At 45.1% G+C, this 25,906-nt stretch overlaps 1 protein-coding gene and 1 non-coding gene across 3 annotated transcripts in view; both read right to left on the bottom strand.

The window, feature by feature from the left end:
• The window catches only part of KIAA1671 (KIAA1671 ortholog), a 190,068-nt gene that overhangs the window by 110,870 nt on the left and 53,292 nt on the right, over nt 1-25,906 (bottom strand). For both annotated transcript variants that reach the window (XM_075898866.1, XM_075898867.1), the window contains exon 6: nt 20,851-20,973. In XM_075898866.1, coding sequence (XP_075754981.1) covers nt 20,851-20,973 — 123 coding nt within the window. The remainder of the gene's footprint in view (nt 1-20,850; nt 20,974-25,906) is intronic.
• Nucleotides 15,656-15,818, bottom strand: LOC112546958 (U1 spliceosomal RNA). The gene has a single exon (XR_003090693.1). It is a non-coding gene; the product is annotated as a U1 spliceosomal RNA (small nuclear RNA).

Raw genomic sequence — 25,906 nt, 5'->3', positions numbered from 1 at the left:
AAAATGGTTGGTAGCTAGATGGTCAATATTTTCCTTTGTGGAGAAGGGCAGAATTCCAGAAGTTCTTAAAGAAGCTATCATTTTAATGGTGACAATCTTGACCAACAATGGACCTGGTCATTGAACAGACAGAAAGGACAAGTATTTAACTTGTAGGCTATGACAGAAAACTACCCCAATACCTCTAACCAGTGACTGAGGCTGACTAGAATGTAAACAGAGGACATGGCATATGTTGCTAGGGACATAAAATCTAATTTAAAATGTTATACAGTTAAACTCTATGTTTAACCGGTTAACTGGCCTGTGACGCAGCATGATGGGCCTCCTGCACCACTCTGTGGGCAGGGGTCTACTCCAGCTCAGCTGCACCAGACCCAACACACTGCGCTGCGCACAGGGACCTGCTATTGCTGAGCTGGGCTGCAGCACGTGCACACATTCCCCTCTCCTCCCACCCCAAAGTGCAGTGGGCTGCTCTTGGTGCTTGTTAACCAGTTACTGGTAAGCATCACCCCATAAGGCTTACTGGATAACCGGTTACCCATTTACATCCCTATTTGTTGCTCAATACATAATTCTGTTTCCATAGCAGAGGACAGTTCAAACTGAATCCAAGTGCATTTTATCTGTGAAGTAATAGAAAAGTCTTCACAGTGCAAAAAAACTTGAATTTGCAAACAAGTACAGCAAGCAAATGTTCACTAATCTGTTAACTTCTCAGAACAATTAAACTGTGAAAGACTTTGGAGGTGCTATAGTGGAAGCAAAGAAACCTCTGTCAGCTTCCTGCAACCATACCACACAATCTTTAATATGGTATGCATCAATATGTAAGGCTTAGCAGGAGACTTCCATCAAGGCTCTAGCCGTCATCTCTCTTGTGTTATCTGTAAACCACAATGACCTACAAGAAAGCTAGAAGAGAGGGAGGGAAATTAAGATGCATCATAGACTTAAATGTCAACAGTATATGGACAAAACCAGAGCTTGCTTTTGATATTCTTTATGTCTAACAAAATGTGCCAACTGCCAGCTACCTTGGTGTTTGAAAGAGATCAGAAACTTGAGATCATTTCAGATTTTCAATACTAAGGAAAAATGACAATGATGTTGATGGGAGGAAAGAGTCACCTGGAAGAACTTGGGTGTCTGGGGCACAGTCTAAGAGGAGAGGAAAGCTAGGCTAAAAGGAGGACTGATGGAAAAGGATGCCTTTTCCCCTACTGGCTCATTAGAGTAGGGAAAGCCTCGGAGAAGTGGATCAAATGAAAAGCCCTTTGTTACTTTTGCAATTGTCATGGAGTCACAGGGCACGCTCTGCCTCTGATCTTCATATAGTGATTCTGGGATATTTCCACTCTTTCCTGTAAGCGGAATGCTTGGGCAGCTACTCAAGAGAGTTCCAGGTGCCACCCAGCCAATCGGTAGAGCGCCCACAGCCAGCAGCATGGTGTTTCTACTGGTGGCACACAACTGCACATACCTCAGTTTACAGAACAAATTTAATTCCACATAGATGGAAAAAAGAGAGGGAAGAAGAAGTTACTCACCCTGTGTAGTAACGATGGTTCTTCGAGATGTGTCCCCGTGGGTGCTCCACTCCAGGTGTCGGGTCCCGTCCCGGCGCCGCTGGTCGGAAGTTTTCCATAGCCGTAGTTGGGCCGGACCGCGCATGCGCGAGCGGAGCGCGCGGCGTTCGCGCCTTTGCAACGGTCCGGCCCCCCCCCTTGTCAGTTCCTCTCACCGCTCGGTCCCTGAAAGACAAAGCAGAGAGACCCGGAGCGGGGAGGAGGGTGGGGCGTGGAGCACCCACGGGGACACATCTCGAAGAACCATCGTTACTACACAGGGTGAGTAACTTCTTCTTCTTCTTCGAGTGGTCCCCGTGGGTGCTCCACTCCAGGTGAGTACAAAGCAGTAACCCAGAACGCGCTCCGGGTCAATTATTTTCTACCGTGGACAGTACCGCAGAGGCTACTGCAGCGTCTGAAGCCCACCGCTTCGTTATGGCATAATGCCGTGCGAAAGTTATACTAGAAGCCCAAGTAGCCGCACGACAAATATCCGCCAGGGGAACTCCCCTTGCAAATGCAGTGGAAGTCGCTACAGCTCTCGTGGAGTGAGCCCGAGGTAATGAAGGAAGAGGTTTGTTTCTAATTGAATGACATTCCATAATACAGAGTGTGATTAATTTTGCAATGCGTTGAGTGGAAAGTGCCTTGCCTTTCGATCTAGGTGCCAAAGATACCAACAACCTGTCGGTTCGTCTCCACTGGCGCGTTCTGTCTATGTAGAACGACAGTGCACGTCGGACGTCAAGTGTGTGGAACAGAGCGTCTCTACTGGAGGAATGAGGTTTGGGATAAAAGGTCGGAAGAACGATAGGTTCATTGATATGGAAAGAAGAACAAACTTTGGGGATAAAGTCCGGATGTAATCGGAGCGTTACTGTGTCCTTGGAAAAAACAGTGAAGGGGGGGCTTGCCATCAGCGCCCCCAATTCCCCTACCCGTCTCGCCGATGTAATTGCAAGCAGGAAGATTGTTTTCATCGTTAAAATATGTAGCGAAACCGATGCCAAGGGTTCGAAAGGTGGGTGCATAATGGTATCCAGCACTAAATCGAGATTCCAGGAAGGAGAGGGCGCGCTTCGTGGCGGATATAAGTTTTGAAGTCCCTTCAAGAACCTTTTTGTAATTGCGTGAGAGAAGAGCGCAGAACCCCCTACTGGTTGATGAAAAGCACTGATGGCTGCCAAGTGCACTCTTAAAGACGAAAGCGTAAGACCTGACTCTCGTAAATCAAGGATGTAGTCCAAAACGTTCTGTAGAGGAGACGATAGGGGGTGTATATCGTTCTGAATGCACCAGTCAGAAAATCTCCGCCACTTTGCCAGGTAGGTATTCCGTGTAGACTGTTTTCTACTATGAAGAAGTACTGTCTTGACCTCTTCGGAGCATAGATTTTCATCTCCTTTCAACCAGTAAGAAGCCACGCCGTCAGATGCAGCGACTGCAGCCTGGGGTGTAACAGTGTCCCCCCTTCCTGAGTGAGGAGATCCTGATGGAGAGGAAGAAGATAAGGTGGTTGAATTGACATCCTGTGTAAGAATGGAAACCAGGCTTGTCTGGGCCATGCTGGAGCTAGGAAAATGACCGTTGCTGCCTCTAACCTGATTTTCTCCAGTGTTCTGGCGATAAGCGGCGTGGGAGGAAACGCATACAGAAGTGCTTTCTTCCACCTGATCAGAAACGCATCGCCGAGAGAGCTCTTGCCGAGCCCCGCTCTCGAGCAATATAGGTGACATTTCTTGTTGTCGTATGTTGCAAATAGGTCTACCAGTGGAGTACCCCATCTCTGGAATATGGCAGATAGAATGTCTGTCCTTACTTCCCACTCGTGATCCGTGGGAAACTGTCTGCTGAGGGAGTCTGCAATCACATTGGCGGTGCCAGGTAAGTACGATGCTGTTATGCTTACGTTGTTCTGTATGCACCAATTCCAGCACCGCACTGCTTCGGCGCATAGGGAACGTGATCGTGCTCCCCTTTGTCTGTTGACATAATACATCGCCGCTACGTTGTCTGTCAGTATCCTTACTGTAAGCCCTCTGATCTGGGGAAGAAAGTGTTTGCATGCGTAGAAGATTGCTCGAAGTTCCAACAGATTTATATGCAGACGTCTCTCGTTGAGCGACCATTTGCCCTGTATTCGCTCGTTGTCCATATGGGCTCCCCAGCCTATGAGCGAGGCATCCGATGTTATCTGCACTGTTGGTTGCTGTCGATGGAATGGAACTCCCGTGAGAAGGTTTCTCGCTTCTGTCCACCACTGCAGCGATCTCTGAACATGTGGAGGTAACCACACTAGCTTCTGAATGTCGTGCCTCACGGGGACGTAAACCGTGGATAGCCAATGCTGAAGGCTCCTCAAGTGGAGGCGTGCATGAGGAACTACTGCTGTGGCCGCTGCCATGTGCCCGAGGAGACGAAGGCAATTGTGTACCGATATGGTCATGTTGCCAGTGAGTATAGTGACAAGATCCTTGATTGCCTGAAATCTTTCTTGCGGTAAGTAAGCTCTTGCCATGCGTGAGTCTAGGTTTATCCCTATAAACCTTATAAACTGAGTTGGAATAAGTGTCGATTTCTGCTTGTTGAGAAGGAGGCCGAGTGATTCGAAAGTTTGTTCGACCATCGCCACCATTTGTGACGCTTCTCGCTGCGTGGCGCCTTTTATTAAACAGTCGTCCAGGTACGGATATATTATCACCTGTAACCGACGCAGATAAGCTGCTACGACGGCCAGGGTCTTTGAAAACGCTCTGGGCGCTGACGCCAGCCCGAACGGTAGAACGCGATATTGAAAGTGATCGTGGCCTATCATGAATCGTAGAAAACGTCTGTGCGCAGGATGTATTGTGATGTGAAAATACGCATCTTGTAAATCGAGGGCAGCGAACCAATCGTTTAAATCGAGGGACGGTATTATGGAATTCAGGGTCACCATTTTGAAACGCTGTCTGCGAAGATAACGATTCAAACCTCTTAAATCGAGAATGGGCCTCCAACCCCCCGTTTTCTTTTCCGTTAGAAAGTATCTGGAATAAAACCCTCTTCCCTTGAACTGATCGGGGACCCTCTCTATTGCTCCGATATCCAGGAGACGATGAACTTCCTGTTGCAAGAGATTTTCTTGAGATGGATCCCTGAACAGGTACGGGGAGGGTGGGGTGGTGGGGGGGATGGAGGTGAAAGGAATGGTGAAGCCGTTGTTTATGACTTCCAGCACCCATTTGTCCGTTGTTATCTCGACCCATTGGTGGTAGTAAGGTCGTAAGCGGTGGTGGAACATGGGTTTGTCCAGGTTGATTGGTAGTGTGCGCTTGCCCTCGACCAGGGAGTCAAACTTGCTGCTTTGAGGCAGCCGTGCCTGTCACTCTAGGTGGTGGTGGACGCCTCCGCTGGGGGCGCTGTCTCGATCGCGCTTGGTCGAAGGGGCGATTCTGCTGTCTCCTCGACTGATAGTCATACCGTCTCTGGTATGGGAAATAACGCCGGCGACGGAATGGTGGTGCGTACATGCCGAGCGTGCGAAGCGTTGTTCTTGAGTCCTTCCCAGTATGAAGGATCTCATCCGTTTTCTCCGCAAACAATTTTATCTTATCGAACGGGAGGTCTTCTACCTTGGAGTGCAGCTCCTTAGGTACCGCGGCCGTGGCGAGCCAAGAAGATCGCCTCATTGATACCGCTGTTGCTACTCCCCGAGCAGCTGTATCAGCTATATCCATAGCTATCTGAAGATTGGCCTTTGAACACGCATAGCCCTCCTTCAGAATAGACCGTAGTAGCTCCCTGTCTGTCTCTGATGATCTCTGAGACAGCTCAGTAAGCTTTGTTATACTATCAAAGCTATGATTGGCTAGGAGAGCTGTGTAATTCGCTATGCGAAGGAGCAACGTGGCTGACGTGTAAACCTTACGGCCAAAGGCATCCAGTTTCTTCGCCTCCTTATCAATGCCCGCATTTTTCAGCTGCGGGTTCTTAGCCCTTTGGAGAGCTGCGTCGACCACCAGCGAGTTTGGTTGCGGGTGAGTGAAAAGAAATTCTGAATCTTTAGACGCTATAAAATATCGCTTTTCTGTCGGTTTTGACGTTGGTAGAGTCGAAGCCGGGGTACGCCAGATTTCCGCAGCTGATTGGAGGATAGCCTCGTCCATAGGCAAGGCGACCTTAGATTGTTGTTTAGGGTTTAGGTTCCTCCAGAGCTTGAATTGTTTCGTTGGAGTGTCCAATATCTGAACCTCCTGAGATTGGGCCACTCTCCTAAACAGATCTTGAAAGTCCTTTGTGTCGTCTGGGGGAGATGGGTCCCCCTCAAACAGTGCGTCGTCAGGGTAGGATGACGACATATCTTTTTGTGACATATTGTGCAGCTGATCGTCCCCATCCGATATCTGCCCTTCCTCAGGCTCAGATAGCTGGACTGAAGGTGAGTGGGTGTGCTGTCGAGATGACGCCCCCTTCCAGTCCTTAATTGGTGATAATTGTCGCGATTCATGAGGGGTATGACAACAACAATGGTCAGGACGATAGTGATGCCTTTCATATTCGGATGCTTGATGGCCCCTATGATCAGGATGATCAGGCGAAGACCTTCGGGAGGAGTATCTACTGGCATACCTCCTATGATAGGATCTTGGGGGGGAATAACTTGGTGAACGAGATCTATATGATGATTCCCTATAGTAACGATGACATCGCCCGTGACGATCAGAATAACGAGACCTTGATCTGCATCGCGGGGACCTTGTTTGGTGATGAGAAGATGTGCGATGAGTAATGCTTGGTGAATGAGAGGGAGAGATTGAAGGCTCGAGTGAGGGTGAAATTGAATGCCTCGTGACAGATTTCTTAGCAGCCTTAGTGGGGACTGCAGAGACAAAAGGAGTCTCTCCCCTTTGCACTGATAAAGAAGAATGGGCAGGGGGAGGACTAAGCAGGACTGCTTCGTCCTGCTGTGTTACTGCCCTAGCCGGCACCCCAGGCAGCTGTTCTTGCGGTGCCGTTGCAGCTGCAAGCTGATCGGCCGGTGCCGAGTCGGCACGGAGGGGGGCGCTCTGTTTATTATGCTCACTGAGCTCCGCGGTGCCGTGTGGCAGGGTTGCATCCGGTGCCGGACCCGGTGCCGGCTTACCCTGACTCAGTGCAGGCATTTGCGGTGCCGTTCTGACTCGCGGCTGGGCAGACTGCCGCGGCTCCAGCCCTTGGAGCGGTGCCGAGCGCTGCGTGTCAGTTGCGCTCTCAGCGGGACGTATAGCCGGTGCCGATGACGTGCGGCTTGATGTTGCCGCCTGCGGCTTTTTTAATCTCTCCGGCTGTCTCGCGGCCCCGGAGGCTCCCTGTTTATGTCCCTGAGACACACGGGACAATGAGGGGGGCGGGAGGGAGCGGGCAGGGGAAGCCCTTTTCTTTTGCGTTCCCGTTGCCGGTGGAGACTTCGCTCTGTTACCGTGCCCTCCGGGCGCTCCTGATAGATGTTGCTCAGAAGGCTGTAGCGCTTTATCACAGAGGAGGAGCTTTAAGCGCATATCTCTTTCTCTCCGCGCTCTGGGAGTCAGCTTTGCGCAATGAGCGCATTTTTGCGGGACATGCGACTCTCCCAGGCATCTAACACAGGCTTCATGCCCGTCAGAGGCAGGCATAGCCTCCTTGCAGTGTATGCACCGCTTAAAACCTGGTGAGCCAGGCATAATCTCCCTCTCTCGTCCTCTTCTTGTTTTGTTTTGTTTTTTTTTTTTTTTTTTTTAAATAACTACTATTCTTTATCTTCGTCTGTTTTCTTTTTCTTGTCTTTCTTTTTTTTTTTTTTTTTTTTAGACGGTCCTGTGAGGAGAGAAACGGCGTTCCGCCAGCGACCACGGGCGGCTGAGAGGAACTGACAAGGGGGGGGGCCGGACCGTTGCAAAGGCGCGAACGCCGCGCGCTCCGCTCGCGCATGCGCGGTCCGGCCCAACTACGGCTATGGAAAACTTCCGACCAGCGGCGCCGGGACGGGACCCGACACCTGGAGTGGAGCACCCACGGGGACCACTCGAAGAAGAACTTTGGGTGTTTCCCTCTGTGACTACGTCTAGACTGCCTGTACGTCTAGATCCTGTACTCTGCCGGAAAAGCCCCTGCTGTTGTCAGAAACGTGACAGAACTGCAGCTACACTTTACTTTCATTTTCGACACTGAGCCTGATAGGCACAGTGTCAAAACATAAGTATGCAAATGAAGCCCGGGATATTTAAATCCCGGGCTCATTTGCACTTCTAAAATGCTTGATTTGCATCCCTCTGTTGGCAGAGGGATGAAATCTAGACACAGCCTTAGTGAAAGGCCGTGGGTTTCCATTTTTCTCAAGGGTGAGTGCCATGACCTTACACGTAGGTGTCTACACTTTTCATGAGTTTGAAGTAAGATAGAGTGAAACGTGCCAAGAGTGAGCATTGATAAGAATTAGCAAAAATAATCACTTGTAAGAGTCTATCATCTCTAAAAGGTTTGAACAGCAGAGTGTAGTGGTGTTCCATGACATTTGCAAGTAGGGATGTTAGATAGTGGGTAATACAACAGAATGAATTCTTATCAGTTACTCAACTTTCTGTAGTACCCAGGGTGGGGCCAGCAGCCAGTGCACTCTGACCCCACTCCCGGGGAGGCCCCTGCTGCCCCATAGTGGTGCCTCAGTATCTGATGCAGCCACATGGGATGCAAGGCAGGAGCTGGTCTGCGAGGGGAGCCAGTTTAAAAACCAGATCCCCTTGCAGACTGGCTGCCTGCCACCCTGCACTGCTGCCTCTGATACTCAGTCAGCAGTGTGGGATGGCAGCAGCCTGTCTACAGGGGTCTGAGCATCCCGCAGACAGAAGCTGCAGGGAGAGAGGGGGTGGCTGCCACAAAGCAGCCTCTCTCTGCGGCAGCCCTGGCTGGCCACAGACAGAGGCTGCTCCAGTCCCTGTCCACAGGGGTCTGACCTCTCCACTGACAGAGGCTGCTTCACCTCTGTCCTCAGGAAGCTCGGACCATCCGTGGATAGGGGCTGCTGCTGGGGACAAGCCTCTGTCTCTAGGGATGTGAACAACTAGTTGACTATGCTAAAAGCAAATGCTTATTGGATAGGTGACATGCTGGTCGACTAGTTGTTCCTCCCTACCCCTTTGCTGCCTGTATCAGAAAGAGGCAGCGGGGGGAGGAGAAGAGGGGGAGAAAAAGGGGGTACTTCAAAGCAGCAGCACCACATGAAACCCAGGGCCAGACCCCGGACTCCACAAGGCACTGCTGCTTTGAAATGCTGTGTGCAGCCCAAGGCCAGCTGGGAGTTGGACAGTGGCCTCTTTGAAATGCTGTGTGCAGCCTGCGGCAGCTTTCCTGCACATCACCAAAACAATAAATAAAGATTCAACTTCCTATTAGAGAGTGAGAGTGAGGGGAAGCAGTGATTAGGCCCACTGAAATTCACAACTGTTTAATCCATAGCACACTCAGGAACGATGATTCTGCCACCGACCATAAATAACTACACCAAACACATACACTGAGAGAAACTAGCAGTAACTCTTAGATCATAGCTTTTTTAAAATGTGATTATTCAATGATTACCAAAATAAAAATTATGGCTTCTTAAAGCAGGTCATATTATGAATAAGTTATATCAGTTCCCTAAAATGGATTAAATAACTCTACACAAAGCTTGACAATTAATTCAGACATCTCCAGTTACTCTTGATTATATACAAAGAGAAGTGATACATTATCTCTTTAGTAGCCTTTACCTGTAACATCAGCAGAACTCTGAAAAATTATCATGATCTGCATTAGATGGTTAGCAATAATCCAAAATAAAAATATAATTCTCTAGAAATTCAATAGGTGTAGAGGGTTGTAGAATTAACACGTGTAATAAATTACACAAAAATAAAAAATTTTATGACAAAACATCAACTAAAAATACACTAAATTAAAATTGCTTAAAGAAATCAAATATCTGTCCATATGAGAGTATATAATATAATAAACCATCAAAATATGTATAGCAAATACACAATTTGAAAATACATACAGACACACCCTGAAAATACAATGGAGTTCTGTTTTACTGCAAACTCAAATTACATGTTATGAAAGCGCTCTCCCTCTTTCTGGATGATCCAAAAATCAGTTTTATTACCCAATTTGAGACATTCATCACACATTTGCAAAAGCATAGCTATTCAAACAAATATATTGGCTTGCCATAAATGATAACTGTAAAGGATATGCATCTACTTACAAATGCCTATTGTACTCATCCATCTCTTAAGCATGCAACTCAAGGAATGCTTGCTTTTTAAGAATCTGTAACTGTACTTCTGCTGAATTAAACCCCCCCAAAAAAATATTTGAAGGTCTGCATGATTGTGTTTCAATGTCTACCAGAAAAACCTGCAATTAGTGCTTCTCACAGAAAAAAGGTCTGCTTTTGCCATTCTTTCTTCCTGATTAAGTTGCAAAGCATTTTCCCACAACTGGTAGTTCCCCCAGTGCTATTCAGTATATATAAGGAGAATTGTTGAATTAAACACTAAATGGGGGAAGCAAATGCTCTGCTGCCTATTTCTAAACAAGTTTCACTCAATAAGCAATACACATTCAGAGGTTTAACAGATCAACATCTTTATTAACGCTGAAAATGTCACTAGGTTAATGAAGATAATACCATACATAAAAACCTATAAAAACAAATGAAAAAAGTGATGCTCTAAATGACTAACTCTTTGATTAAACACACCATTCTGTTTGATAATATATCAGTTTAAAAGACCTTCAGTGTTATGTTAGTTTCCAAGAATGCAAATTCTAACTGAAGAACTTCTCTCAATAATTAACTCCTTTTATTTAAACACTGTCAAATTTGTAAAAAGGTAAAACAATTAATTATCAGTCAGAATCAGAGAGCAAAAGCAGCCATTTAAGTCAAGCAGAGTACTACAGTAAAAACAACCTATTAAAACTAGATTGATTAGATGTTTGATGAGAGAAAAAGTGAATTTAGGCCTTAACTGCTTCAGAGGGAAGAAACCTGTTAAAATACAATGGTCAAGTGTGATTTTTCTACACACAGCAATACTGCCCATAGTGTTTAAATATGGGGGAGCAGTTAGAAAATAATACTATTGAAAGCAGTACTTTTAGGAGATTCTGATTAGCTTTTGAGTAAGTAGGGAGGCAGGTTTATGAATATTCAATAAGAAAAACTATGTTAATTAATAGTTTCAATAATAGACAAAAACAAGAGGTGAATTCCAGTTACTAAAGAACTGCAGAATCATTAAAGCATATATATAATTATTTCTTTTAACCTTTAATTTTCAGTTAAGAAACCAAACTTTCAAATAAAACAAACAGATCTTATCTAGAACATGAAATATTTCTTTCCAGTCTAGCTGAAAAGCAACCTGCTCTCTACAGTGTACAATTTGTAAGGGAATTTTTTGGAAATGTAATTAAAATGTCGAACTAAGAAATACATATTTTAACTAAAGAATTCACTCACCCAGAGATACCGAAGCAACTTTAACAAACTTGAACAGTAATAGTACTCCATTCTTCCAAAGCACATAGTTACTGCAATATCATCTTTGTTGATTTCTGTTTTCTCTGAGAGGGAGGCTTCCCTTCCTCCCATAGAACTTAAAAGCAGACCGAAAACATTAAAGGCAACATGAATAATTTACAAGGTCTGCTTAACAGGATATAAGGTACCATACGGAGCACTGTCCCTTTAAAAAGTGAAGTAGCTACTTTTAAGCAGCAGCTGAGCTACTAAGTCAGATAGATGACTCACCTATTACCATCTAACCACTCAGACTTTTCTGGTATATTTAACTCACAGCACAAGTGTTAGCTTAGAATTAGTAGTGTTTGGATTTCTCTGCACATGAAATAAACCTTCATTTTGAAGAGAAAAAACAATAAAAGCATGCTGTTTAAGAGGCTCAGATTATACAACGCTATTCATGCCACAGAAACGGTTTAGATTTCTAGCTGACCTGATTTTCTCTGTGCTATGAGAGATGCAGATAAGAGAAGACCATGCTTTTAATATAAAAAATACTTCATGTGAGTGAAAAAAAAAAGAGCACTCAGATTCCACAATGTATCTTTTTACATACTACTGGATCACTGCCAGCATTGCAAACCAATGCTGCCAAAAAAGGAAAAAAGGATCCAACACTAGGTGTTACTAATCAGCAATTTCAGTTACAAGTTCTAGAGATGTAAGAATAAAGGTAAGCACATTCCCCCCACCCTCCCAAAAAACTGCAAGGAGTCAGAGGTCAGTTTGTGACTTTTTTAAACTGGCTGACTCATCTCTCTCTCTATATTGTAGACTCAAGTAACAGATTTCTTTAATCATTTTATTTTTGACATCAGAATGTAATGACAATGACTTGTACAGACAAATATCAATGAAATAATAAAAATATAACAAGAATACAAAGAACAATTACATAGGCTAGCACCAATACCACTTCAGATACCACCCACAGCCTGCTTCTCCTTTTACATGCACAATATACTTTGAATCGATGCTGCTCAATCACCACCGATGGCTACCAGGCTGGTAACTCCTAACTGACAAAAGCAATTGCTTATCTCTATATATTTAAAAAAAAACTTTTCCTGCAGGAGGACAGAGTGAGGTCATCGCATCACTTTGAATCCCACAGTCCCTCTCTTCCTTTCCCTCCCTAGTGCTCGGCGGACAGGGGGAAGAGTGTGGACCCAGCAAGGCCCTGGAGAGGCATGGGATATTAAATATTGGTTAATTAAATAGTCGAGTAACCTCATGAATTCTTATTGGTTAGTCAACTATTCTATAGTCCCTGGGGGTGGGGCCAGAAGCCAACACACTCCAACCTCACTCCTTAGGAGCTCTCTGCCACTCTGCACTGGTGCCTCTAATACAGATGCCAGACAGGAGCTGATCCGCAAAGTCAGGGCCAGTCCTAACTGCCGGGGAAAATTTATCAAGCAAAAAATAAAGGGGGAGGGGATTGGGCCGAAATCCGGTTGCAGCCCGCTGCTAAGACTGGCTTTGTTGGTGGCCCCTTCAAAATGGCAGCTCCAGAAGACCACCTGACTTGACCACCCCTAAGACTGGCTTTGTGCGAGGCGAGCCAGTTTAAAAACCAGCTCCCCTTGCAGACCGGCTGCCTGTGACCCAGTGCTACTGCCTCTGACGCAGTGTGGGGTGATAGCAGCTCCTGTCTAGGGGACATCTAAGCTCCTGAACCTGGCATGAACCAGAGCTGAGCTTGACTGCCTTCCCATGCTGCTCCTAATACACTTCAAATGTAGAGCCACAGCGGGGGTAGGTCCAGGACCCAGTGTGAACCAGAACTGAGCTGGGCTGCCTGGCTCCTAATACATTTTAAATACAGAGTCACAGCAGGGGTAGGTCCTAGACCCATCACAAGCCAGAAGCGAGCTAAACTGCTGGCCATCCTGCTAAAAAATTTACTGGCGGGGGAAGCATTTAACCTATAAGCTTTTGCTTATTGGTTAATTGACTACACTATTACATCCAAAGGAGTGGCTCCCCCCCCCCCCCCCCGGCAGCTGGGCACTACCTCGCCCCAGCCCCTCTCCCTGGTGGCAGGGGGAGGAAAGAGCAAGGGCTGGCTGAGGAGGGGGGAAGGGGCCAGAGGGGGGCAAGAGCCAGGGGGTGGGGTGAAACAAGAGCAGGGGCAGCCTCGGGGCCAGGGCAGCCTTGGGGCTGAGGGGGCAGGAGGGATGGGCAAATAGGTGGGGAGAACAGAGGTGTAGGGACAAAGGCTGGAGTGGCCTCGGGGCTGGGGGGAAGAGCTGGGGCAACCTCAGACCCTCCCTGGCCACAGAGAGGATAGGGGAGAAGAGACTTGGCATAACCCAACCCCCCCTCAGTGGCCAGAGGCAGTGAGCCAAGCTGGCCATGGCCTCAGCCTGTCCCAACCCCGCAGCGGCCAGAGGGAACAAAATCTAGGCCAACAACAACCCTGGCTCCGCCCAACCCCCCAGCAGCCGGATGACACAAGCTTGGCCAGCCACGGCGGCCCAACCTAACCCCCTAGCGGCTGGGTGGGTGTGTCCAGGGCTGGCCTGGCTCCCAGGAGAGCTTGGCAGCTGTGGGGAAAGAACCAGGGTTGGCAAAGGCTACCACACCTTCCAGGCAGCCAGGGTGGAGCCAGGGTTGCCTACCCCCAGAGAGGGGGGTTGATAAGCATAGAAACAGGGGCACTGCCCCATAGTTTCACCTGAAATACATAAGACTCCAAGATCCACTAGATCTCTCAAAACTGGGTTGTGCAGATAACCAATTAGTCCACAAACCTGGATTGTTTAAGCGGGGCAAATAATTACTTCTGCCACTACTAATTAAAGACACTGCTTGAGAACACAAATTACAGTTGAAACCCTTGTGACAGTGAGTTAATTGTAATACTTTGCAGTTGTAGCAGATCTTTCAGAAGATCTCAAATTGTTTTACAAACTTTAAGATTTACTATACCCTGCGAAGTGAGCAGGCATCGTTACACATAAGCAAACAGAAAGGATCAAGGATTCACTGTCATTCACTTTATATTCAAAGTCTAAAAAAGTAGAGCCCAAATGCACTTTAAAGCGTGAAACTAACTTTACTAGCTGGGTGCTTGTGGTAGGTCTCTTGGCAATAGAGACTAGTAGCACTGGCTTGCATGCAAATCTATAATCCAAAAATCCTAATTTTTGCTAAGAATGAAGCAGCAAAAAAGAAAGCAAATTGTAAGCAAATATCTAGTATCCATAATATATAAAACTTGTTTTAGGCTATTAGATACAGCCACGTATACCAGAGTCAAACACACAATTGAAGAAATATACTTTAAGTAAAGGAAGAGTTAATCTTTAAAACAGGGTGGGGAAAACTGATAATGCAGTCCAGTTGTAAAACTATTTATCTGTTTAAATTAGACACTTTCACTTATCCCCTTAGTAGAAATTTTCTTAATCCTAAAAGTATCTAATTTGTTCCAATAAATTGTTTGGCCTGTATTTACCAACTACAAGATAGATTCAAGAGGAAAAGGAGGAAAAAAGATGCTATATTAGAACACAGCTGGGAGTTTTAGTACTAAGAAAACAACAGTAACTGGATGTATTTATGATATGACTGCGTATGTTAACAGTTGTGTCCTAGAAGTAAGAAGTCATTACACAGCTGGGCTACTCAACACACAGCCCACAGTGTAGTTTGGATCTATGGTGCAGTTTGGGTTGATATGTGCAGGGCTTGACAAATTGCTGTTTCTATTTGCTCATAGCAAGTAGATTTCAGTCAGTCACCCCATTCACTGGCGGCGCGCACGTGCACCATATGGGTCTTGTGCATGTGCAGTACTGGGCTGGCGAGTAGATTTCACCACTGTTTGTCAAGTCCTGGATATGTGTATTAGTATTAGTGTCAAGTCCTGGATATGTGTATTAGTTATATTCCTGTACTGTTGTTAAGCCAAAACAAAAAAGTAGTCAATATAATGGTCTTCTGTTGATATGTGTTTTAGAAGTTAAATTCCTGGATTGTCATTGCTCATTAAGAGTGCTGTCACATGAATGGAAATCGGGTAAATATTGCATTTTTATTAATATCAGAAGAACTGACTTAAATGGGACCTACATGTAGTCTTGTCTTCATTTTTGTGTTCATGCCTGTCAGTGTGAAAGAAGCTATTTGCATATATTTACATAAGTATTTGCAAGTATATGCAACCATACTCAAGTTGTGGCCCTTGGCATGTGCTGTGAGTATCACTGTGGCTTCTGGGGCTTCCAAAGTTGAGTAGCCCTGCTCTACAGCAAGATATAGGATCACAGCCTTATACTGATATCAAGAGAATATGAAAACAGGAGAGTTCAGAGTACTCTGTACAAGAATACTGTAAAGAAACATTTTGTTTTGTTATGTACACATTAACTCACCAAAAATAAAGCAACTTGGAGGAATCCCTATAATACAACATATATACATATCACCAGAAACCAATTTTTTTGGCAAGTTAAGAGATTCTCACTATATTAAACTGCTGCTGGTCAGTTTCCCGCTCCCCCAGGAGAAAGTGCTAATGCAGTTCCCCTCTACCACAAATTATACAGTTGAGTTTCTCATATTTGGGGAAATTGCAGAAGTCAGTACACCCACAGAGCAATGGATGAGCCTCGCCCTGGGAAAACCACCTTTGGTGATCATGTATCTCCCCTGTGATCATGTATGCTGTTTACAGTTGACCCTTATTCAGAAGAGGAAGCCAAGCTAAGAAAAAGAGGATATGAAATAGAGGTTAGAGAACCATACATATAATAAAAAGTGTCACACTCTACTCTGGATTTCTAAATTAAAATAGTAGATCTCAGAACATTGTTGCAATGCTCTTGTTACTATTTTTAATACTAATACGGGGGTGGGGAATCTTTTTTGTGTCCGGGGTCAATGACCCAGAGGAAAAAAAAAAAATCAGTCAGGGCCTGCACAACAGTAAGAAACAAACAAACAAACCAAAACCACCACCATCCAAAAAAACACACCCATCTCAATGACATGGTCCCCGACTCGAGACTAAGAAGCAGAAAGACACTCCCCACATTTCCCTTGGACACCAGAGCCTGCGAGGGGAGGTGACAAATCGAGCGAGTTAATTTTAATGTCCCCCTTAGGTTCTGGGGTGAGGCCAAAAAGGTGTGTGGGAGGGGAAAATCCCATCGACTATTTAATTAGTTTAATTAATCTAAATTTAACATCCCTACTCCATTCATCTGAAGAAGCAGGCTGTTACCACGAAACTCATGACGCCATCTACATTTTTGTTAGTCTCTAAGGTGCTGCAGAACTATTTGTTCTTTGTTGTTTTTTTACTTAGACTAACGCAACTACCTCTGTGAGACAACTAACAACTTTGTTAAAGATTAAGTTACATGGAAAGCTGAAATTCAACTCTAAACACAGATAAAACTATTCCTCTTACTCTACAGAGAAGAGGTCTCATAAATTAGATAGCTTTGCTTCAGATTCACCCCTTATTTGAGCAATATATCTAAGTAAAGGTCAAAGAAAACCTGAAGATAAAAATAACTAGTAGTTGAGTTTGTGTTATTCATTGCAGTTCAAAGCTGAAACTGAAGAAGTGTCTTGGCCACTAGAGGGAGAGACTGAGCCATCCTGCAACTATAAAACTCAGGCACAACAAATACAACTTTTGCACTTTCTCACTTTTGGAGGGTCCACAAATATAGATCAGTGCAAATTAGCATAGATAAGTGCAAGATCCTCAGGTTCAAGCAACAGTAGCAGAATGTTATGGAAAGCATGTACAATATATTCACAGAGTTTAATTGCCAAAAAAGATTATTAGACCATCTTCGGACACAAACCATTGTATTTCACACAGTTATCCCCAAAAACAAATGTTTAAAGAGTTTAAGGCTTCTAAGATGCTACCAAGGTTAGCAGGCCCACAATTTACCCTGCTTTTTTGTTTAAATAAATATATCTACAAATTCCAGGCACAATTTCTTCCCTAAAGTAGTTACTATTCCTACATATCCCTTCCATTTTAAGATAACAGCTATCATCCCCCCAAAACACTTCTCAAAGCAGTGCCTAAAGCAATTAATGAAGATGCTTCATTGTCTTTTCTATAAAGTTCAGTTTGAGACTCATATTGTAACATTTAAGACTTTAAGGAATCCTGTGTCACTTTGAAGACTAAACACATTTATTAGAGTTTTAGGGCATAAGCTTTCAAGAGCTACAACTCACTCAGATGCTGAAGAGAAAAGAAAAAACAGATGAGAATGTTATTTTCCAGTTTTCAGAAATTCATATTCAAAATCCTTTTTAAAGACATAAATTGAATTTAGAAGTTATTTAGTTTCACTTTTTTCCCCTTCACTAATAATACAATATGAAAGAATCAAAATAATGGCATTTAGTCATCTCAGTGGTTAAAAAGAGTCATATCTGTGATCAGTAGCTATGCACTGCATTGCCAATAACTGCCCAAATAAACTAGAATCTTAGGATGGATGTGATGCATTTAGTCACCACATGGGGGCATTATACAAACAGGATCAATGAATACTGGGATCTAATCTTGTGATGATAGATATGGTTCACAGTATCAAATGTTTGCTCCGTTTTACCTAGGTAAATATAACCTTGAAAGCCTTGATTTCCCCACATCTTTTCCTCTGAGTATAGGTAGCAAATGTGAAATTATGGAAGAGGAAGTCATAAAATGGGCTTCCCCCCCCCAAAAAGGGCATGGTATGTGCTTATTATCTTAATGCCACATTTCTCAAACTGTAGGTCACAACCCCCCAGGGGGTCACGAGCAACTTAGAGTGGGGTTGCAACTTGGGGGGAGGGGAGGAGCAACTTAGAGGAGGGTCAGGGTATCACAAAGTTTGAGAACCTCTGTCTTAATGAATTAAAAGTTATTTCAATTTTTCAGCCATTCAATACATCATTTGCAGTTACTCAACAAAATGTTTTCACAATAAAATATACTATAAAAGTTCAACAAAGACAATTTTTTCAAGCTCCTCGATTGTATTCAATTACCTTTTTTAAAAAAAGGCAAGCTGTTATTTATATTTATTTATTTGTTATTCATAAACTTTTCCAGTCCTTTCTTATCCAGAATATAGTGGAATTTATGGAGAAAAAATTCCAAGGACTTGTGTATTTGTCTTGTATAAGGCAAGTATCGCTACAAACACATTACTGGTCTGAGGTAGTGGATAAGTAAATTAGCCTCCTGGTGGATGAGAAAAAACATTCCTTTCTCTTTCCTCATGATGTAATCAGGGTTTTTAGGGGCATGCCTATGTTGCAATTAAAAACACTCAGCTCAGCTGACCCAGCCAGCTGGGGTTTAGGGATTTTTAATTGCAGTAGAGTCCTTCAGGCTCAAATTTCTGCCAGACCTCTGGGACAATCCCCCTTGCAGGGTCCAAGAGCCTGGGCTCCAACTAACCTCAGACATCTATACCACAGTCAAATAGTCCCTTAGCCCAAACCCCAAGAATCCAAGTCAGCTGGCATAGGTCAGCCAAAGGCATTTACCTACAGTGTAAACATACCCTAAAATGCCAACTATTTCCATACAAAGAACAGGCAGTCCCCGGGTTACGTACAAGATAGGGACTGTAGGTTTGTTCTTAAGTTGAATCTGTATGTAAGTCGGAACTGGCATCAGCCGCTGATGAAGCTGATCAGTTTCAACAGCCACTGAATCTGGACACCAGTTCCACTTACATACAGATTCAAGGTAAGAACACCAGGCGTCCCCAAGTCAGCTGCTGCTGCAACTGATCAGCAGCTGATTCCAGGAAGCCCAGGGCAGAGCAACTCTGCCTGGGGCTTCCTGTAGTCAGCCACTGGTCAGTTTCAGCAGCGGCTGACTTTGGGACCCCTGGGGCAGAGCAGCTCGGGTGCTGCTGGCTTGGTCCAGTAGCGCGGCCGCTCCTCGGAGCTACTGGACCAACCCAGCAGCACCCCAGCTGCTCTGCCCCAGGCATCCTGATTCAGTCACTGCTGAAACTGATCAGCAGCTGAATCAGGACGCCTGGGGCAGAGCAGCTGGGGTGCTGCCGGGTTGGTCCAGTAGCGCCAAGGAGCGGTGCTGCGGGACCAACCGGCAGTGACCCACCTGCTCTAACACAGGCCCCCGGCTTTGCTCCACGTCTCCCTGGTCTGCTGGGGGGGGGGGGCACTAGCTGCGTCCCCCCACCCAGCAGACCAGGGAGACGTGAAGCAAAGCTGCGGAGGACCCGGGCCGAACCGTGGCGCTTCCAGATCAGCGCTTCCAGATCTGCAGACCAGGGAGACGCTGAACAAAGCGGCGGAGCACCCGGCTGGATCCGCGCCGCTTCCAGCTGATCTGGAAGCGGCCGCGGGTCCGGCCCCTGGTGCTCCGCCGCTTTGCTCTCGTCTCCCTGGTCTGCTGGCTCTGCCAGCAGACCAGGGAGACGGGGAGCAGCTTTTCTCGCCCCGGAGAAGGCGGGCGGTGGGACCAGGTGTCCCGCTGCTCTAGTTCTCCGGGGCGAGAAATCCCCGTTCGTAACTGCGGATCCGACATAAGTCGGATCCGCGTAACTCGGGGACTGCCTGTATATTCTGAGGATTTGGCCCTCAATACTCTTTACCAGCTGAACAGACAGACTTCACCTGACTAAATGAGAAATTATTTGAGGAAGGAACCCTGCAAAACTATGGAGAAGCATTCTTAAATCAGCTGTGACTCTTGACATAACTAGTAGTCAAGATTTATGCAAAAAAAACAAAACAAAACAAAAACCCACACCCCCCCCCACAAAAATTAAACCAAACCTTTTCAGCCTTTTTTTTCTTCTTTTAAGAAGGAGGTGTTTATCCTTACAATACTCTGAATACGACTCAACAGATCATCTTCTGGAAAGTAGAGTTATAGCTTACTTCAATACCAAAATCAGTTTTCAGTATTGAAGTAGGTCCTTTTTAGTACTGTTCGTAGGTCCAAAACATTGACGAGACTGTGTAGATTTCACTTGCTTTGCACCAGAAATCTTTACTAAGTTTTCATTGGTTACACTTGTGCAAGCCTACTGAGGACAATGAGATTTTTGCAATGTCACTTGGGAATGTGGCTTGCAACTTTTACTATTAGGCAAATGAACACTCTGCTTCATTTTTGGATTACAGAATGAGTTTGCAGGGCTGATGATGAGAAGAAAAAGAAAGAGCATTTGGGTCAAGAAAAGCAAGCTGGGTGAAAATCTATGATTTTCATTAATAACAAAATCTAAGACATCTGAAACTGCCATACATGTCTAACCAAAATATTTCCCCTCTCTAATTGCAATCAGCATTTTTTATTAAAAAGAAATGTAGATAAAGTCACAGTTCATAAAATGAGTAATTACATTTTATTATATCTTCTATAATCTGTTTAAATAACAATCTTGGAATCAAAAGGCTGCGTTTACTCACTTGGGAAGAATGTAAGTCTGCGAAGTGACCTTAAAGCTACGTCTCTGGGTGGAGCCAACAGCCAGCAAGTAAAAACCTCACTCCTAGAAAGACTTGCACAGAGCCAGACATTTCAGGAGGTACCAGATACTAGAGCAATTAATTCAAGTCTCTACTATACCTAAATGTTAAGGCAGTTGGTTCTGCACCAGCTGCACATTAAAAACAAGGAAAAGGTATTTCTGTATTATAAAATGACAACTAATTCTGAGTGAAATATGCAAATAAATAACCTACCGTCCAGTGATGTGTTCTTTTATCCTTATAAAAGCTATAGCTTCTTCTTTGTACAGGAACTATAGTCAAGTCTTTCCCACCTGATTTGTCAAAATTCTGCTTGGTCCATTCTTTTTCAAAGTCCTGTTTCAAAGGAATATATAAAAATACCACTAAAAATGTTTATTTTCTTCAAATAAGAGAACTGCAGAGAAAGCTCAAAGTTAGTTCCCAAAGCAGAAAAAACAGGGAAGACTAACTGAAAAGCAGAAAAACGTAATTCTATGAATATTTATATGGGCACAGTGGCATTGGAACAATTTTTATAGTGTGGATGCTGAAAGCCATTTCACAAAATGTAAACCCAGTTCAGCGCCTCTAGCATCAATAGTTGCAACAGGTCTGAATGAGCAAGTGATGCACATTAATTCCTCATTAATGGGGGGAGAATGACAAAGCAGGAGGTAAGGTGCTAGCTTGAGACTCAGGGGATCCAGGTTCAAATCCCTTCCACTGCAATAGGTTCTGAGACAGACATTGGAGACAGATTTGTTGAGAGTCTCTGGCTTAAGTTAAAAGGGGTAAAAACAAGGGTGATGTCATGCTAGGGGTCTACTATAGACCACCTACCCAGCCAGAAGAGGTGGATGAGATTTTTAAACAACTAATGAAATCATCCAAAGCACAGAATTTGGTGGTGATGGGAGATTTCAATTATCCAGACATATGTTGGGAAACTAACACAACAGGGCACAAGTTATCCAATAAGTTCTTGGATTGCATTGGGGACAATTTCTTATTTCCAAAGATTGAGAAAGCTAATAGAGGTGGAGGAAGCTGTTCTACATTTCATTTTAACAAATAGGGAGGAACTGGTTGAAAATTTTAAAGTGGAAGGCAGCTTAGGTGAAAGTGACCATGAAACCATATAGTTCAAGATTCTAAGGAATAGTGAAGGGAGAACAGCAACATAAAGACAAGGGATTTTAGGAAGGCACATGTTAGTAAACTCAGAGAATGGATAGATAAGGTCCCATAGGAAGCAAGACTAAGAGGAAAAACAACTGAAGACAGTTGGCACTTGTTCAAAGGGCATTACTGAGAGCCCAAAAGCAAACTATTCCACTGCATAAGAAAGCTAAAAAATATGGCAAGAGACCACCTTAGCCCAAGATCTCACCTGATCTAAAAATCAAAAAAGAGTTGCATAAAAAGTGGAAACTAGATCAAATTACAAAGGATGAATATAAGCAAATAACTCAAGTATGGAGGGGCAAGATTAGAAAGGCAAAGGCATATAACAAGCTCAAACTAGCTAGAGACACAAAGGGTACGTCTAGAATGGCAAGATTTTGCCAGCTGTCTACACTGACCGCTTGAATTTGCGCAAGAGCACTGACTTTGTAATGTACAAAATCAGTGCTTCTTGCGCAAATACTTTCACGCTCCCACTCAGGGATACACCTTCTTGCGCAAGAATACTTGCGCAAGAGGGCCAGTGTAGACAGGCACCTTAATTTTTTGCGCAATAAAGCCCAATGGCTAAAATGGCCATCGGAGCTTCCTTGCGCAAAAGCGTGTCTAGATTGACACGGATGATTTTGCACAAAAGCATCCTTGCCAATCTAGACATTCTTTTGCGGAAATACTTTTAATGGAAAAACTTTTCCGTTAAAAGTATTTCCGCAAAATCATGCCAGTCTAGACGTAGCCAAAGGGTAACAAGAAAATGCTCTCAGAGAGCTCACCTAGACTATGTGGAAGATTCAAAAGAGGATATGCAAATTCCACAGTAATTTACATATCTTCTTCCAATCTCACTTTTGAAAGCAGAGCTTCGAAAGTGAAAGTAATCAAGATGCTTTTTTTCCCCCAGCAAACCCCGCCCTTTTTCAAAAAGCTGCTTTTCCTGAAATGTGCATATCCGCTTTCGAATCTTCCTCGTAGTTTAGATGAGCCCAAAGAGTAGTTATAAATGATTCACAGTCATGCTAGAAGGACATAACGAGTGAGGTTCCACCGGGGTCTGTTTTAGGACTGATTCCTTTCAATATTTTCATCAACGATTTAGATATCAGAATAGAGAATATGCTTATTAAGTTTGCTGAGGATACCAAGCTAGGAAGGTTTGCAAGTGCTTTGGAGGATAAGGTCATAATAAAATGATCGGGACAAACTGGAGAAATCGTCCAAGGTAAATAGGATGAAGTTTAATAAGGACAAATTCAGAAGTACTTCACTTAGGAAGGAATAATCCATTTCACATATACAGAATGGGAAGTGGCTGTCTAGGAAGGAGTACAACAGAAAGGAATCTTTGGGTCCTAGTGGACCACAAGCTAAATATGAATCAGCAATGTGACACCTTTGCAAAAAAAGCAACTGTGATTCTGGGATGCATTAACAGGAACGTTGTGAACAAGACACAAGAAGTCATTCTTCCACTCTACTCTGCGCTGATTAGGTCTCAACTGCAGTATTGTGTCTAGTTCTGGGCACCACATTTCAAGAACGACGTAAAGGCAGTAGAGAGAGCCCAGAGAAGAGCAATAAAAATTATTAAAAGTCTAGAAAACTTGATCTGTGAGGGAAGACAGAAAGAATTGGGCTTGTTTAATTATAAAAGACTGATAGGGCACATAACAGCAGTTTTCAAGTATCTAAAAAGGTGTCACAAGGTGGAGAGAGAAAAATTGTTCTCCTTGGCCTCTGAGGGTAGGACAAGAAGCAGTGGGCTTAAAGCAATTGAAGCAAGGAAGGTTTAGGTTGGACATTAGGAAAATCTTCCTAACCGTCAGGGTGGTGAAACACTGGACTAAATTGTTTAGGGAGGTTGTGGAATCTCCATCTGTGGAGATATTTAAGAGCAGGTTAGATAGACATCTATCAGGGATGGTCTAGATCAGGAGTCGGCAATGTATGTATGGCATGTGTGCTGTAAGTGGCACATGAGCCCATTTTGAATGGCATGCGCAATCTGCAGTGGGAGTGTAGTCCCCACCCTTCCTCACACAGGAGAGAGCCCTCACAACTGTGAGACTTGGAGCACTAGCTCCAGCTTCTGGGTGCATGGAGGCAAGGGAGGTGAAGAAAGCTCCAACCAGACCCAGACCCAGCTCCCCACCCACTGGGCAGCAAAGGGACCCTGCACAGAGCTGAGACAGCCGCAGCCCAGGATTGAGGCCACACTTCTGCATGTATGCCGCTGCCACTCCGCCTGTCCCAGCCCCGCCAGCATGCAGGGAGGCCTGGTTAAGAAGAAAGTAATGGGGTAGGCGAGTCCACCTCTAGTGCCCCTGAGAGCTGCCCCAACTCCCCATCCCTGCCACAGGGACCCCACACAGAGCTTGGATCCGCCCTGTCCCCCATGGGAGGTGTGGAGGAGTGGGGACCAGAAGCGGGGAAAGCAGGGGCCAAGATGAGGAGGCAATGGAGGATTGGGGACTGGTATGTGATGGAGTCAGACTCAGAGATAATGGGATCTGGAGTCACATCTGCTTGCCCTTCCCCACAAGCAAGGCTATGCAAGAAGCAGAGCCCGGGAACTGCACACAGCTTGACCCATGACAGGGAGTGGGGCACAGACAGATGGACAGAGCATAAGCCCTGGACCAACGTGGGGGGAGGAGATAGGCCTGGCTTGCTCTCAGGGAGCTCAAGGATGCCCAGGTCAGTCCATTGCTCTGAAATCACTCCCTGCTCTAACAAACTAGACATCCCGCCCCCAGCTGGGGACAGAACATCAACCCCTTTAGCATCACATTAGGAAACCAAGGTCAGCGTCAACCAACAGTTCTTCCTGAAACCCACTAAACTGCGTCATGCTGCTTTTACACAGCTCTACTCCAGAGATGGCTGCATCTCAGCACTGAGCAGGGGATCCCTGTCCCACTCCAGGGCCAGCTGCTTCTCTGCACCAGGTAAGAGATTCCTGTATAACCGGCCCTAGTGTCAATGTTGCACAGTTCCTGGCAGTCTCTTAGTCTGTGAAGTATCCTGAGAATCCTGCTGTGGTGGGATGCTGGGAACCAACATTTCTGGCAGGGTAAATAAACTGGATGGGCATGGGAGTGGGGATCCCAGGAGCTACTCACTGGCTAGGCAGGAACTGAGCTCCCTGGCCCTCCCTTTCTCCACCCTACTGGGGGAACGGCAGAGCAGTGACACTTTCCAGAGGCTTTTCCTGCTGCAACAAGATGCAAAGTCAGGTAAGTGTCCCTCCTCATGTCCAGATTCCTGCACTCTAATCCCCCTCACTCACTCCCCTACCTTGGCAAGATCCCAAACCCCCAGCTTGCTCCTACTACACCCTCACTTGCTCCTGCACCCTCCCCTTCCAGCCACACATTGTACTCCCCTTTGCTCTTGCTCCCTCCCTCCTGGCCAGACACCCTATTCCCATCCAGACTCGCACCCTCACTCTCTCCTGCATCCCACCTCCCGCTCAGATCCTTCACACCCATCCCTTTCACTGGCAGCCCTTTCCCTTCACTCTGAACCCCTCATTTTTGTTCACACCCCAGAGCCTAAGGGGGTCCACAAAATCCACTAACTCCAGAACCCCAAAAAAGTAAATCTGGCCTATGAAAAGCCCTGAACCTCAGTCCTCCCTATCCTTTCCTCTCACCTCATGGGGCTGAAGCACCAGAGGACTGAGCTGTCTCAATTGGAGGCTACATCAGTGAGGGTTGGGGGTTTTTTGAAAGAATTTTTTTGCTTCTCTCTTATGTAGTGCTAAACTGATTTTTCTATGGGTCAGTGGCCTTCAACCCAAAAAAAGGTTCCTTACCCTTGCCATAAATAAAGAAAACACTGAAACCTTTTGTGTTGAACATAAATTAATAGTTTACTTGATTTAAGATATTTGATTCACTAACCTGAGAAAGTTAAAATGCTTAATCTGGTTAAATAATTTAAATTAAACCATTCGCCTTAGCAGCAGCACTAGCAAAATGGCTTGGGCGTAATTATGTAATTAAGGGTGAGTTTCCATTAGCAACTGGTGGTCGGTGGAAAGATTTGCATGAGCCAGGTGGTCCACGGACCAAAAAGTTTGAGAACCATTGTGCCAGAAGAT

This window comes from Pelodiscus sinensis, chromosome 15 (assembly GCF_049634645.1).
Source record: "Pelodiscus sinensis isolate JC-2024 chromosome 15, ASM4963464v1, whole genome shotgun sequence".
In the NCBI taxonomy this organism is placed as follows: Eukaryota; Metazoa; Chordata; order Testudines; family Trionychidae; genus Pelodiscus; species Pelodiscus sinensis.
This window is presented reverse-complemented; position numbering and strand designations above follow the sequence as displayed.